This window comes from Rattus norvegicus, chromosome 16 (genome assembly GCF_021556685.1).
Source record: "Rattus norvegicus strain SHRSP/BbbUtx chromosome 16, alternate assembly SHRSP_T2T, whole genome shotgun sequence".
Taxonomy (NCBI): Eukaryota; Metazoa; Chordata; class Mammalia; order Rodentia; family Muridae; genus Rattus; species Rattus norvegicus.
In genome coordinates this window covers 23,865,658-23,881,064 of record NC_141549.1, presented here as the reverse complement: position 1 = coordinate 23,881,064, position 15,407 = coordinate 23,865,658, and the positions used below count along the sequence as shown (strand labels likewise).

The following is a 15,407-nucleotide window of genomic DNA, read 5'->3' as shown; positions in this document are numbered from 1 at the left end:
ATTGGAAACCAAATTGATCTAGGCATAAACGAAGAGCATTTGAGTTTGGTTTCTGTAAATTACAGTTTCTAATGATTCCATTATGTGTAATAATTATATCTGAACTTCCTCTTTCCTAATGATGAAATTAGAGGTCTAGAGGAAGGTAGTTAGCTACGTGTTGACAGTATGCAGTGGAGTAAGGAGTAAGTAGTGTGTGTAAGATCAGCAGACACACCCTTCTGCTTGCTTTGTAACTTCTGAAAGGGGATTTAAACAGGAAAGATGGCTGTTACTTTTGAATTTGTTTCTGTACTTTCTGTGACAAAATATCTGATGGGGAAAACCAGTCACTTATTTCAAGGAAGGAACAGGGAGGCCTGACTTTTGGCAGTACATTGTTGGTTCTCACATGCTGGTAGACCGGGAAGCAGATAACACAGTACTGGTACCACAAGTAGTCATAGCCATTAAAATCTACCACTGAAAACCTTCTGCTAGCAAGGCCAGACCCCAAAAGTTAAACAATCTCCCATCAGTGGCCAAGTGTTCAATCACATGAACTCCCATCTCTTTGTCTGATCCTCCCATGCACTGCTTAGCATTTGTGTTAATGTTAAATAACCCCCCCCACACACACACACACATGCAGAGTTTATCTACTGTTTGTCTGTTAATGCTAACCAAAGTGTAAATCATACTACCAATGTGATAAACCTACTTGGCAGCCTGACTGATAACTTGAATTTGATACCTGAGACTGGAAACAGAGGAAGGGAAAGATTGATTCATACAAGTTATCTTTTGATACCCACAATTCAACTTACATTCTCCTACTCCCCAAATAAATTAAGAACAGGACGTCCTTGAACTGACAGAGACCACCCTGCCTGCTTTATGAGTTCGTGAATTAACTGTGTACACCAACATACCCAGCCACCTGTTGTGGGCACCCTGCCTATAAGTACTTTGGACTTCAATGGGTAAAACCAGAATGCTGAGGTCCTGTCCAGGAAGTTAAGAAATATCAGAAGACTGACTTCTTATTTCCCCTGATGATAATTTTAATCTTTTTGCCTATCAAACATATTAAATCTGTGTGCTGGAAAAGGGGCTGAGGAGTTTAAAACATTCATTGCTCCTCCAGGACACCTGGCTTTGCTTTGTAAAACACATAATATTGGCTGACAAAGTTCTGGAACAACAAGAACAAAGGATGAAATGACCTCTTCTGATTTTTGTGGGAAGCACACGCACATGGTATACAGACAGAATACACGCAAAACATTCACACACATAAAGTCAGTCAATCCAAAGTAAATGAAGCACAACTATGGTGGTCGCTTTCAAGTTTACTGTACCTATTTCCAGGAGCATGTACTATTTGGTTTCTGTATTTTTATGAGTTCTCCTCAGTGAGTTAAAAACATGCTCATTTTCTGTTTTTTCTTCTGTTTCCATAGTCTAATTTACTATTATTACATTTTATGACAGTGCTTCTCAACCTGTCTGTCATACCCTATTGGAGGAGGGCATAGAACAGTCTCACACAGGTTGGCAAAGACCTTCTGAAAATACCAATACGACATTACAGTTGATGATATTATCAATCTGACACTGATGCAGTAGCAACAAAACAGTTGTATGGTTGGGAATCACCACAGCATGAGGAACTGTATTAAAGGTCACAGCATTAGGAAGGTTGAGAAGCACTGCCTAATGCAGTGACTGGCAAGGAGTGAGGATATGGAGAGTGTGAAGGGAATGCTCAAGGCTGATCTTTCTCTACTCGTTCACTACTTGCACTAGAAAGGCATAGGCACAAACACCCATCACTCCCCTTCAGAAAAGGAAATAGGTTACTTCTCAAATGAGGGGAATTACCATTATGGATTTTTTTGCTTTCCATACATCAGGTACTGGCTCTCCTCGAGAACACACATAAACTCCAGATTTTCTAAAAATGTTCTGGATCTTCTTAGGTATTATATGGAATTTTCTTCCCGATTCTCCCTGCAATGCAGAGAAGAGAGTTTACTTTTTATTTGGTCTCGAAATTAACTCTATTCTTTTAGGATGCATGCTTTCAAATCAACAATGTTCTTTAGGAATTACAGGATATTGACACATGAAAATCAAAATTATTAAATATAAAATATCTTCTTATATGCCTATTTACAACTTAATAGGATACCATCAAGAAGTTAAAATATTTATGCTAGCCTAGATTAAGAGAAAATCATTAACTGACAAACTTGACCTTGTTCTTGTTGAGACTAAGCTTAATTCATTATCAGTCAATTATTCTGCTTCTAGTTTAAGATGATTATTAATATTAATGAGGCCCCTTCTAACAGTCTTACTCTTCCATTGTGGGGAATCACAAAATGCACAGTTTTCATTTACAAATAAATGGCAATTTAATTGCTAGCACTGTCCATACCATAGAACCGGTGAAACTGCTTTATAGAAACAAATTGGTCCACTGAGTCACATTCAAAAATCATTCACACAGCCCCTCACTATAGGGCTATAGGTTATATAGAAACAGGTTTCTTAACCTTGAGCAGCTCACAGTGATAAAGCAGCCTCAGACTGAATATGGAAATATCTAAGTAAAGCACTACAATATTTTAACTGTTTGAATGTGGCACAAAGAATATAAGTTTATATTATTTTAAAATCCATAAAGAAGAACTTAAATGGAAATATACAGTAATTGACTCCCTGCATCTAAAAATGCTGGATAATTGGGAAAAACACTTGTTGTTTTTCTAGATGAAGAGCTTTCAACATACCCTCATAGAATCAAATAGAAAATGCTCTATTCTCATAAGACAAATTTGATGAACATATTACAAACTGCTACATAGCCACAATTTCTCCTTAGTGTAAATACACATGAAATAGAGAGACCAAGGAGATGCTCTCATACAGAATCCTAAAATAGCAGTGTCCAAAGGTAGATAAAAATTGCATGCATTTTCCTGAGGGTAAAGTCACTTAGGAGATTCATGGATTATAGAAATGTCTGGACTTACTAAGAAGTACTTATTATATATAAGTATACAGTAGCTATCTTCAGACACACCAGGAGAGATCATCAGATCTCATTATAGATGGTCGTCAGTCAACATGTGGTTGCTGGGAATTGGATTCATCAAGACCTCTGGAAGAGCAGTCAGTGCTCTTTTTTTTTGTTTTTTTGTTTTTTTGTTTTTTGTTTTTTTTTTTTTTGGTTCTTTCAGTCAGTGCTTTTAACCACTGAGCCATCTCTCCAGCCCAGGAAAACCGATATGGGAGAGGGTGAGGGGGAAGGGATGGGGGCTCATAGACTGGAAACCAGGAAGGGGAAAAACATTGGAAAAGTAAGTAAAGAAATATATCTAATAAAAATTTTTTAAAAAAGAAATATTATGGTCTAGTAACAGTCACATTTTAAAATCAGTCGAACATGTACTCATTTCTGCAAACAATACTTGTCAAACGTCAGACATCTTCTATTGTACGAGGACTGTGCTCAGTCTTCCACTCACTATGTCTTTTGAGTCCATTCTCTTATTGGCCACCACTACCCACAAGGACTTACTGCTCACTTGCAGTTTGTAGAAATCTCCACATCTACAATGTGGACTCCCTTGAGCAATCTTTCCATATAAAACTGGGATAGTTACACTATTGCTGAATTGTAACAAAATTCATAAGAAAATTAAACTCACAAAGAAGAATTTTACCTTCACAGAGGAGGTAGAGCTGACATTATCCACATTCACACACCTAGGAACAAGAAAGGAGGGCTTGTCAGGGAGCCTTTAGAATAACAGCATGCAACATTCTTCCAACCTTGGTTTTGTGGCTCAATCCCTTCTTCATGAATAAGAAACCCAGGCAAACTAGCCAGTAAACTTCAGGGGATTCTCTCTCACCACCTCCTGCCTCACCATAAGTGCCCCAGGATTCAGATGCACATGAGATCCTCAAGACCTCATGTGGATTCTGAGAATCCAAACTTCCATTCTCACAGACTCATGGCAAGCACTTTATCCACTGAATCATCTCCCTTCCTAAGGATGTTTGTCCATAACTCATGCTGTGTGGGAGATAATTGTTCAGCTTGTGATTATAGAAGAAATAAAGAAGCTGAAATCAGAGTACACAGAGGCAAAGAGAATGTCAGGTTCTGAACATTATACTTTTTACAGATTAATTTATTGTAAAATGCACACATTCTTACCATGGTGATGTTCCTGTAAGTCTCTTACCAGCTTCTAAAGAGGGAAGCAAAATTTGTCACAAAACAACTATAGGAAACATGACAATAAGTACAAAGGCTAATATTTGTGACCCTATATCCTTTGGCACCATTTATGAAAAGCCTTTAAAGTGAATAATTATTGGTAAATAATAAATATATGCAAAAACCTTTCTTCCCATTTCCTAGTATATTTTAAAGACAAAGAGAAAATTTCATCAAAAGTTACTACTTATAAAAATTGTTGTGCAAATTACCTATGATCCTGATCACTATCAGACACAGAAATTACCATCTTAGCCTGAACTGTTGTCCCATAGTGAAGGGTTAAAAGGACAGCGTCATGTTGCCACTGCTGCTTTTTGCCTCTGGACTAGGGATGTTTGCAGCGCTCTAGGTGAGCATGCTCATCTCGTACAGTAGTGAAAGGGGCTGCTACAAAGGTCGACTTGAACTTCCTTCACTGTAGGGGAACATTCATTGCTACCACCGGGAAGCACAGTCTCTGGTGACAGTCGTTGCAGCATAGTCAAATATAGGAGACCCAAAGACCTTTACAAAGTATTTCCAGCTGCAAGTGTGACAAAGCTCTTGAGAGATCAGTGTGTTACTGTAGTCGAGATCTTCTGAAGAAGATGTTAAGGGCCCTCAGATCTAGCATTGACCCCTAGCTCATTTCCAGCAAAAAGAAGTTCAACATCAACTTCCATTGCCGGCCATGGCAAGAGCAACTGGAAAGACTTCCTTAGTAGTTATGCAACATGAATTATTACTCCAGAGAGAAGCATGAAAGAAACTTGCAGATAGAGCAGCAATCTCACATAAAACATTTTAAAAATATATTTCCATATATAAACCGTAGAGTGTCTCAAGTTTCACTCTCTGGATAAAGCCTGTCCTTGAAACATGCTTCAGAGAATGAACAACCCTAGTTCATTTCCTTTACAGTATGTAAAACTCCACTGCACACCCCTTGGCATTGCCCATGACCAGAGCAAGTTTTTGTCCTATCAACAAATGGGCTGAGAAAATGTCTCTATGGTGGACCATATGCTCAGCATGTGTGGGGCCTCTTTCAGTCCTCGACAACACAAACAAAACTCCAGTGCTGAAATACATTTTTAAAAAAGACACCCACATTATGATAATTCTGTTTCCCTCAGGGTTATGTGAAGAGGGTCATTTAGGTTCCTCTACACTATTCTCTGGCTGGCTCTCTCCAAAGGCACAGTAGGTATGAGAGATGCTGTGGTGTAGGTTGCTGAAAGGATAAATTCTGTGGTGCTTCTCCCACTGTTGGAATCTAATTTTATTCAGACTCACTCAATGGATCATTCAGTGCTGTGTACTGGAGAATGATGTGGTTTTTCAACCTTCCATCTACTGTGCCAATGTTTTTTTTTACTGGAAATTATGTCTTGCAGCATATAAATCAAGTATCACTATATCTTTTGCTAATTAATAGAACTACAGGGAAAAGGTGCTGTCAGAGTAGCCCATATGGAGGCTGCTTTCATTGAATGCTAAGAATATCAGTTTTCATTCCCCAGCACTACCTACAAATCTCACACACCATTCACTTCTCCAAAGGTTCCTGAGTGAGCCAGATATTTATAATATCAAGATATTCACATTAAATGGAAGACAACTAAAAATAACTATAAGATAATCTGTGAATTATAAAATAAGTATGATTGAAATATTATGGAGGGAAAAATTCCAGAATATGCTAATGATATTTAGTCTCCAAAACATAATGAAATTAATTGAATACTGTTTTTGGTTTGCTTTTTAATATGATCATATTTTCACACACTGACACCTATGACATGTAGCAATAATCATATATATAGTATATATGCTAAAACCTGAAATAAAAATGTATTTTATATCAAAGTCAACTTGCTGCTATGTGTCTAGAGAGGACACAAATCATGGAATAGTTTTTTTTTTTTTTATCAAAGTTCACTACATGCATCAATAGTTCGATTTGAATATAGTAGCATTGCAGATGATATAATTTGAATTTGAAATTTCTTAGAAGCTCTGGTTGGTTGGCATTGTTGTTCATATGGGGTCTCAAGCCCCTTCAAGCTCCTTCAGTCCTTTCTCTGATTCCTTCAACGGGGGTCCCGTCCTCAGTTCAGTGGTTTAATGATGGCATTTGCCTATGTATTTGCTGTAGTCTGGCTTTGCCTCTCAGGAGAGATCTACATCCGGTTCCTGTCGGCCTGCACTTCTTTGCTTCATCCATCTTATCTAGTTTGGTGGTTGTATAAATTTTTAAAAATCCCATAAAAGAAAAAAGGAAAAAAAAGAAAAAAAAAAGAAATACAGGGTAAAAAATGGAGCAGAGAGGAAAGGAAAGGCTGTCCAGTGACCGGCCCAACTTGGGATCTATCCCATGCATAGGCACCAAACCCTGACACTATTACTGATGCCATGTTGTGCTGGCAAACAGGAGCCTAGCATGGCTGTCCGCTAAGAGGCTCTACCAGAAGCTGACTAAGACAGACGCAGAGACAGCCAACCACTGGATTGATGTCTAGAATGCCTATGGAAAAGTTGTGTAAAGAAATAAAATGTAATTCAATAAAAAGAATGCAAATACATAAAACAACTTTAAAGGAAAAAAAGAAATTTCTTAGAAACAATATCTTAAGTAAATCTGAATTCTAAAAATGGTTGCCAGGAAGTGAAGAATGGATATAAATATATTCATATTTGATTTCCTTACTTTCCTAGCACAAACAAAGTTCTTTCTATAGTTAGGGTAGAATCAGTAGAGGACTTACACTTAATCTTACCTGAATTATGCCGGTTAGAGTTTTTCAAAATGGATTTTAGCTGTCCTGGTGGTCTTACTCCACTGTGGTGTATTTTAAGAATGTTATGTTAATATTCATACTAAACATTAATCCAATGCATTGGATTAGTTCTTGCTTGATTTTCTAACTTATATTACATTATAAATTGTTTTAAAAAGCTATTCATTTGTTCTTTAACCAGTTGAGTATGTCTGGGAATACTTTACTTCCAACTTTTCCCCATGTAGAAGAAAGGGAAGGAATTTAGGCCCAAAAATCAGCCCAATGAAACCATTATACAGATACATATATACACACAACCACCTCTCTAGCTTTTGCTCTCATAGCTATACCGAGTGATATTTTTAATCTATAGATGCAATGGAATTAATCCCCTGACTACATTAATCATAACAGTCTTTGCCCCTGATGCAGTAAGGCACCTATTCCCATGATACTTTGTGAATATTTCACTATCTATGATGGTACCACCCAAGTGGTTTGCTTGTCGAACATCAAATAGATTTCTGTTGCTGCTAGAGCTCTTCAAAACCCACCACTGCATTTGTAATGTTCAAGCTGCTCCTTCTTAACACACGCATGAATGAATCCCGAAGTCACAATCTGCCTGTTTCTGTGCCATTTATCCATTTTTATGAACATAATAAGGTAATAACAGAAACAAAGAACAATAAGACTAATTGCATTGAGACTGTGAAACTGTTTGCACTTCCAAGTATAAGTTAACATGCGTATTTTGCAAGGAGTCTTTGAACAGTTTTAGTATGGAAAAGTTTGAATCTTGATTTTGACATTAGCTTGTATGATTTAGGGAATCTTAAACATGGAGGGAATAAGTCATGTGATAGTATTTATAAAATGATTTCCTGATGCAGAGCCCAAATAAAGAGAACAACATAATTGTCCTCTCTTGTGGAGGTAAGTAATCCTAATGAGCACAGAATGAGCTTGAAATACACCTTTTAATTTTCTACCAAACCAGTGTCTAACCTAGCATCCTGGACAGGAATGGATGGGCCTTCACCTGTATGTTCATGTCCAACTGATATGGAAGGCAAAAACCTCCTTTATAGAGAGATAAATAATAGTCACATGGTCCCTTAGTTCTATACATTCAGCTAATCTATTGAGATTCAAAGGATCCATTACTGTGGAAAACTGATCATATGAATGGATATTTGATGGGTGGAGCTTTCAGGAAGACATGGGTCTTGTGGAATAATTAAAAGGTGAATGACTGGTTCCCATGAGTTCCCATGCCAGGTGCAATCACATGCTCTAGATGTTTCTCTGTCATCCATTTTCACACACTGTCTCCATAGCGGGTTGTTCTGTGGGCCATGCTAGTGTGGCCACATGCCAAGCTAGCCCCAAGCATTCCATAGCCTAGCACCGCTTCCTGTCACAGACTCTTCTCACACTCCCAACAATCCAGTGAAGTCATGACTCAACAAACTGTAACCCAGCAACTGTAACCCAGAGTCATATGTTAATTACTTAATGAACAATACATTTGCACAATCAACTTACAACCAATTGATAAGGACATAAACCACCCACTTAGGTAAGATATAGTTAGTTCATCTAGACACACACAAACCAGTACATATCCATCCCTTAAGAATAGCCATAACAACCTATAAATGTAAAGTGAGAAATGTTAATATCCACCTTCATGGAATCTCAGCCTTTCATTGGATGGACTGCAACTCATGGGTTTCTTCTAAGATATATGATATATGCTACACCTGACAAAAAGTTCCTTTGCCTTCATAGCTGGTGTCAAAGGAGGAAAGAAATGGTTGCCATCTTGTAGTAATGACTGACAACTGAGAATCTTCCCACATTATGTACCGTGTCAGAGAGATGAATGCCTGAAATGATAACTATGAGTGTGGGTCTTAGTCCACAAATACAATTTAGTAAGGCTTTGAAAAGCTGAAGAATCTTAAGTGGACATTAACTTGCAGAGTTAATCCTAGCAGGCTCTTTTTAAAAACTGCATAGTTTTTTCTTGGAAATGGCATACTTGTGAGCATACTTTTCACATTCATATAAAGTACACTGAACAAATTTTAGGCTAAAATTATATTCAGAATACTGTGGGACCTGTAAGACACAAGTCTCAAAGTATACCCAAAAAGAATTTGCTTTTTATCTTTGCACTCCTCTACTACTAATGTACTGTTAAGCCTTACCAGGACAAAGGCCTTTCATCTTTAAAAAACAAGACTTCTGAAAATAAAAACAAAATGTGTATTATTACAAGTATAGAAGAATATTACAAATAAAATTATGAAACTCATTTTTAGTATCAATGTCTATGAGAACAATCTATTGAGTACTCTAGAGTAAATATTCATTTGTAGCCAATTACGTCACTTAGAACCAATCCATTCCCTGTATATTGCAAATCAAAGATGGCAGTAATTTATCAAACATCAATGTCTAGAAATAAATACCCGTGAACAATTGTGATGATCCTAACTGAACTCTCTCAGAATGACAGAAAACCCCATCCCTACCAGTATAAAAACAATCAACTGTGATTCCTTTTACTCTGGGCTAATGATTCTTGAAAGAATAACAGATTGGGTCTGGTGGCGCACAACATGAATCCCAACACTGAGGAAGCAAAAGCATATGGATCACTGTGATTCCTTAGACAAAGAGAGCTACAATTTAGTGAGACCATATCTTAACCTAACCCCTAAAAAGAGAAAAACCCAGAGCCCACTTCATGACTCTTGCACCAGTAAACACCCATGGATAAAGAGTTGGCTAAAGGCCAGCATGAGAATACACTCAACAAGAACAAAACAATATAACACACCTAGAGCCCAGCTATCCTACTACATCAAGACCTGGATATGCTAACAAAATCAAAACACAATAAAATGACATTGAATCCAATCTTATGAATATGATAGAGGAATTTAAAGGAGAAATTATCAAATCCCTTAAAATATACAGGAAAATACAATCAAACAGGTGAGCAAAATGAATAAAATATGTCAACACCTGCAAATGATTAAAGAAGCAATAAAGGAAACCCAAAATGATGGAACCTTGGAGACAGAAATACTCCAAAAGAGAACAAGAACAGAAGCACAGCCAACACAATAAAAGAATTGGAAGAGATGATCTCAGGCATACATGATATACTCAAAGAAATTAATACATCAACCAAAGAAAATATCACCTAAAAAGTTACTGACTCAAAATATTCAGGTAGTCTGAGACACTGTGAAATTTTGTACTAAGGATAATAGGAATTGTTCAAAAGTGAAGAGAGTACCAGCTCCAAAGATGAGAACATATGTTCAACAAAATCATAGAAGGAAATTTATACAACATAAAGGAAGAATGCCTATAAACTTAGAGGAACCTTACAGAACACCAAATTGATTGGTGTTAACAAAAATAAATAATAATCACTCATTCACAAAATGAGAATGGCAGGAATTAACACTCATTTGTTGTTAATATCTCTCAATATCAGTGAACTCATCTTCCCCATTAAAAAGGCACAGCCTGATAGGCTGGATGTGGAATCAGGGCCAAACTTAAGAAAAATAGGAACAGGAGAAGAAGATTCCCAGATTAAAGGCCCAGAAAATATCTTCAACAACATCATAGAAGAAAACATCGCAAACCTCAAGAAAAAGATGCCTACATACACACAAGAAGCTTACACTACAAATAAGAGTTTACTGTGTCAGAAAATAAATCCTCCAGCTACATAATAACCAAAACATTAAATCCCCAAAGCAAAGAGAGAAAATTAAAAAGCCACAAGGAGAAAGAGGCAAGTAACATATTACATATAAAGACAGAACAATCAGAATTATACCAAACTTCTCAACAGAGAATTAAAAGCCAGAAGAGCCAGAGAGATGTCTTACAGACCCTAAGAGACTATAGCTGTCAGCCCAGACTACAATACTTAGCAAAATTTTCAATCAATTTTACTCAAGATGGAGTAAAAAGCTATTCTGTGACAAAACCAAACGCAAACTATATCTTTCTACTAACCCATCACTAATCAGGATGCTACAAGCAAAACTCCAAGACAAGGAGAGTAACTGAACTCAATGAAACACGAGAAACTAATAATCGCATAGTAAAACCAACCAAGAGAAACACATGCAAACCAAAATCAAAATACCAAGTAAAAGCAATCATTAATTATTAATATCTCTGAACAGGAACAGATTCACTTACCAAATAAAAAGACATAGTCTAAGAGAGTAGATGCATAAACCGAATCTATACTTCTGTTGCATATAGAAATGCAACTCAGCCACAAAGATAAACACTGCCACAGAATAAAGGACTGGACAAAAGGTCTGTAAAGCAAATGGACCCAAGAGTCAAGCTGCAGCAGCCAATCTAATATCTGGTAAAATAGACTTTCAATGAGAAATAATTAAAAGAGATGGGAAAGGACACTGCATATAAATCAAAGGAAAATCCAACAAGATGATGCTTCAATTCTAAACATCAATGCTTGCGATACAAGTGCATCCTCCTTTACAAAAGAAACATTTACTAATTTTGTTAAAGCTTAAACCACACCTCCAATTCCACACATTAATAGTAGGGGACATCACCTACATATTATCACGTTAATGACCAACAGGCATGTCACCAAAAGAGAAACTAAACTGAAATGTAATGCAACTAGTAGATGGCATGAATCAAATGGACCTAACAGATATCTGTGGTGGTTTGCCCTGAAGTTTCTGTATTTTGATGCTAATTCCACTGCCCAAAGGACAGCTGCCTAGTCACAGACTCAGAACTCAGATGACTTCACCAGAACCACCTCCCCATTGAATTTGTAAAATACAGGTGAGGGGCAGGTACAGGATAGTAGGAGACCTGACATTGGAGGAGAAGCAAGGATGGGCAGGAGAGAAGCTTGAAGGAAGAGAAGGGGATTAACACAGAGAAGAGGAGAGAGAGGGGGGAGGAGCCATGGCAGGTGATGTTAAGATTCTGCTCTGTGTATTTACAGGTTGTTATCAATCTTCCTAAGGGATGGATGGTACCAGGCCTTGTATGTTTAACTGGCAACTATACCTTACCAATTGGATCAAAGATTATTGTGTTGTGTGTTCTTTTATGTGAGGGTTTGAGTGTAGGAAAATGTGCGGCTGGGCTGTGTTTCCGCCAAGATATCTAGCAGATATCTTGGGGCACCAAGGTGCGGACCTAGCGGGGTAAAAGACAACTTTTACTTTTTTATTTTAATATTTTTTTCTTTTTCATTTTTTTTTATTTAGAGAATACTTTATTAGTTTTTGTAATCAAACCCACGTATATAAGACCTTACATATTTAATACAGTGTGTTACCCCTGTACAAATGGAAAAAACTTAAGTTCAACATTTCTAGACCAATATGGCTGTTAATTTCTGTACAGTGCCAACTCAACACAGTAAACGGGGATACTTTTTTCGAAAGTTGACAGCACAGGTAAAGTTTCAAAAAATTCAAATTATATATCTGTATATATATATATTTATATTTATATAAAAAGACCAATAATAGCAGTGTGTTATGCATCAACAGCAGCAACAGCTTTTCCAGGTTCTGCAGTCATCTGAACAAAACTGTAGAGACATCCAGCACACTCCATTAAAAAAAAAAGTAAAAAAACAAAACCCGAGAAAACAGCACAGTTCTGTTACTCTTGTGGTACCTGGCACCATTTTTTTTAAAATTAGCTTCTCAATCATCATCTGGAAAGAAAAGATTCTGAGCAACATCATTAAAAACAGCTCTGATAAAGCACGGTCACTACTACGTATCATAAAGCAGGTACAAGCTATTTTACATCCACAGAGGTATGATACAGTACTGTCCTACATCTATAATACTAGAGGATACAATTTAAAAGGCATTATTTGAGACTTGATTCTACTTTTCCAGCAGAGGGCCCAAATGATGGTGTGACACAGCTTTGTAAAGAAACATACTCTAGACAGGATTTCCTTTCACTAGTGGCACACTTCTAAGGATTCATTCTCTCCATGAATGTCAGCTAAAACCATTATTAAAAAAATGAAATATCCCTAGAACAAAACCGTATAACCACTGGATTCACATGAAGATGACCTAGTGGAGACAAGCTGGACCTCACCTTACCAACAAGCTATCAAATCTGTTATGTTTAAACAGTGAGACCTCCAAGGAAGGAGATGCCAAGTAGTGCTTCAAAGCTTCGGACCACAATCAAACACAGCATCCTTTTCAACAAAAGCAGAAGCTCATCTGAATATGCTCATGGATGCTGACATCAACATTTAATCATCTCCTCACTCATCCAGGAAGAGGGGGAGATCAGTTACTACTGCACTTTAATGTGTTCAACCAAATCACCATATTACAAAAATAGCAAGCTGCCATAATAAAAAATAAGGCTCCTCTATCCAGCACCAGATAGCATCATTTTACTTTCAAGCCTAGAAATTGCACACTTGTATATAAACCAACCGAAGATGAGGATTGAGAGTTCATCTTGGTGGATTTTTCCTTTGATGAATATGAAGTGTCCTTCCTTATCTTTTTTGATGACTTTTAATTGAAAATTGATTTTATTTGATATTAGAATGGCTACTCCAGCTTGCTTCTCCTGACCATTTGCTTGGAAAGTTGTTTTCCAGCCTTTCACTCTGAGGTAGTGTCTGTCTTTGTCTCTGAGGTGTGTTTCCTGTAGGCAGCAGAATGCAGGGTCCTCATTGCGTATCCAGTTTGTTAATCTATGTCTTTTTATTAGGGAGTTGAGGCCATTGATATTGAGAGATATTAAGGAATAGTGATTATTGCTTCCTGTTATATTCATATTTGGATGTGAGGTTATGTTTGTGTGCTTTCATTCTCCTTGTTTTGTTGCCAAGACGATTAGTTTCTTGCTTCTTCTAGGGTATAGCTTGCCTCCTTATGTTGGGCTTTACCCTTTATTATCCTTTGTAGTGCTGGATTTGTAGAAAGATATTGTGTAAATTTGGTTTTGTCATGGAATATCTTGGTTTCTCCATCTATGTTAATTGAGAGTTTTGCAGGATACAGTAACCTTGGCTGGCATTTGTGTTCTCTTAGGGTCTGTATGACATCTGTCCAGGATCTTCTGGCCTTCATAGTTTCTGGCGAAAAGTCTGGTGTGATTCTGATAGGTCTGCCTTTATATGTAACTTGACCTTTTTCCCTTACTGCTTTTAATATTCTTTCTTTATTTTGTGCGTTTGGTGTTTTGACAATTATGTGACGGGAGGTGATTCTTTTCTGGTCCAATCTATTTGGAGTTCTGTAGGCTTCTTGTATGCCTATGGGTATCTCTTGTTTTAGGTAAGGGAAGTTTTCTTCTATGATTTTGTTGAAGATATTTACTGGTCCTTTGAGCTGGGAGTCTTCACTCTCTTCTATACCTATTATCCTTAGGTTTGATCTTCTCATTGAGTCCTGGATTTCCTGTATGTTTTGGACCAGTAGCTTTTTCCGCTTTACATTATCTTTGACAGTTGAGTCAATGATTTCTATGGAATCTTCTGCTCCCGAGATTCTCTCTTCCATCTCTTGTATTCTGTTGGTGAAGCTTGTATCTACAGCTCCTTGTCTTTCCTTTTGATTTTCTATGTCCAGGGTTATTTCCATGTGTTCTTTCTTGATTGCTTCTATTTCCATTTTTAATTCCTTCAACTGTTTGGTTGTGTTTTCCTGGAATTCTTTCAGGGATTTTTGCGATTCCTCTCTGTAGGCTTCTACTTGTTCTCTAAGGGAGTTCTTTATGTCTTTCTTGAAGTCCTCCAGCATCATGATCAAATATGATTTTGAAACTAGATCTTGCTTTTCTGGTGTGTTTGGATATTCAGTGTTTGCTTTGGTGGGAGAATTGGGCTCCGATGATGCCATGTAGTCTTGGTTTCTGTTGCTTGGGTTCCTGCGCTTGCCTCTCGCCATCAGATTATCTCTAGTGTTACTTTGTTCTGCTATTTCTGACAGTGGCTAGACTGTCCTATAAGCCTGTGTGTCAGGAGTGCTGTAGACCTGTTTTCCTGTTTTCTTTCAGCCAGTTATGGGGACAGAGTGTTCTGCTTTCAGGCGTGTAGTTTTTCCTCTCTACAGGTCTTCAGCTGTTCCTGTGGGCCTGTGTCTTGAGTTCACCAGGCTGGTTTCTTGCAGGGGAAAAGTTGGTCCTACCTGTGGTTCCAAGGCTCAAGTTTGCTCGTGGGGTACTGCCTAAGTCCTCTCTGAGGCGGCAGCAACCGGGAAGATCTGCGCCGCTCTTTCAGGGAGCCTCCGTGCACCAGGTTTCCAGATGGCGTTTGGTGTTTTCCTCTGGCG

The 15,407-nt window shown here is 37.6% G+C and overlaps 1 protein-coding gene across 1 annotated transcript in view; it reads right to left on the bottom strand.

The window, feature by feature from the left end:
- LOC134482360 (mucin-16-like) overlaps positions 1-15,407 on the bottom strand; it is a 55,446-nt gene that overhangs the window by 14,269 nt on the left and 25,770 nt on the right. The window contains exons 6-10 of the mRNA XM_087589380.1: positions 9,258-9,294; positions 7,039-7,100; positions 4,214-4,247; positions 3,714-3,756; positions 1,864-1,992 (exon numbers count right to left, since the gene is read on the bottom strand). Coding sequence (XP_087445506.1) covers positions 1,864-1,992; positions 3,714-3,756; positions 4,214-4,247; positions 7,039-7,100; positions 9,258-9,294 — 305 coding nt within the window. The remainder of the gene's footprint in view (positions 1-1,863; positions 1,993-3,713; positions 3,757-4,213; positions 4,248-7,038; positions 7,101-9,257; positions 9,295-15,407) is intronic.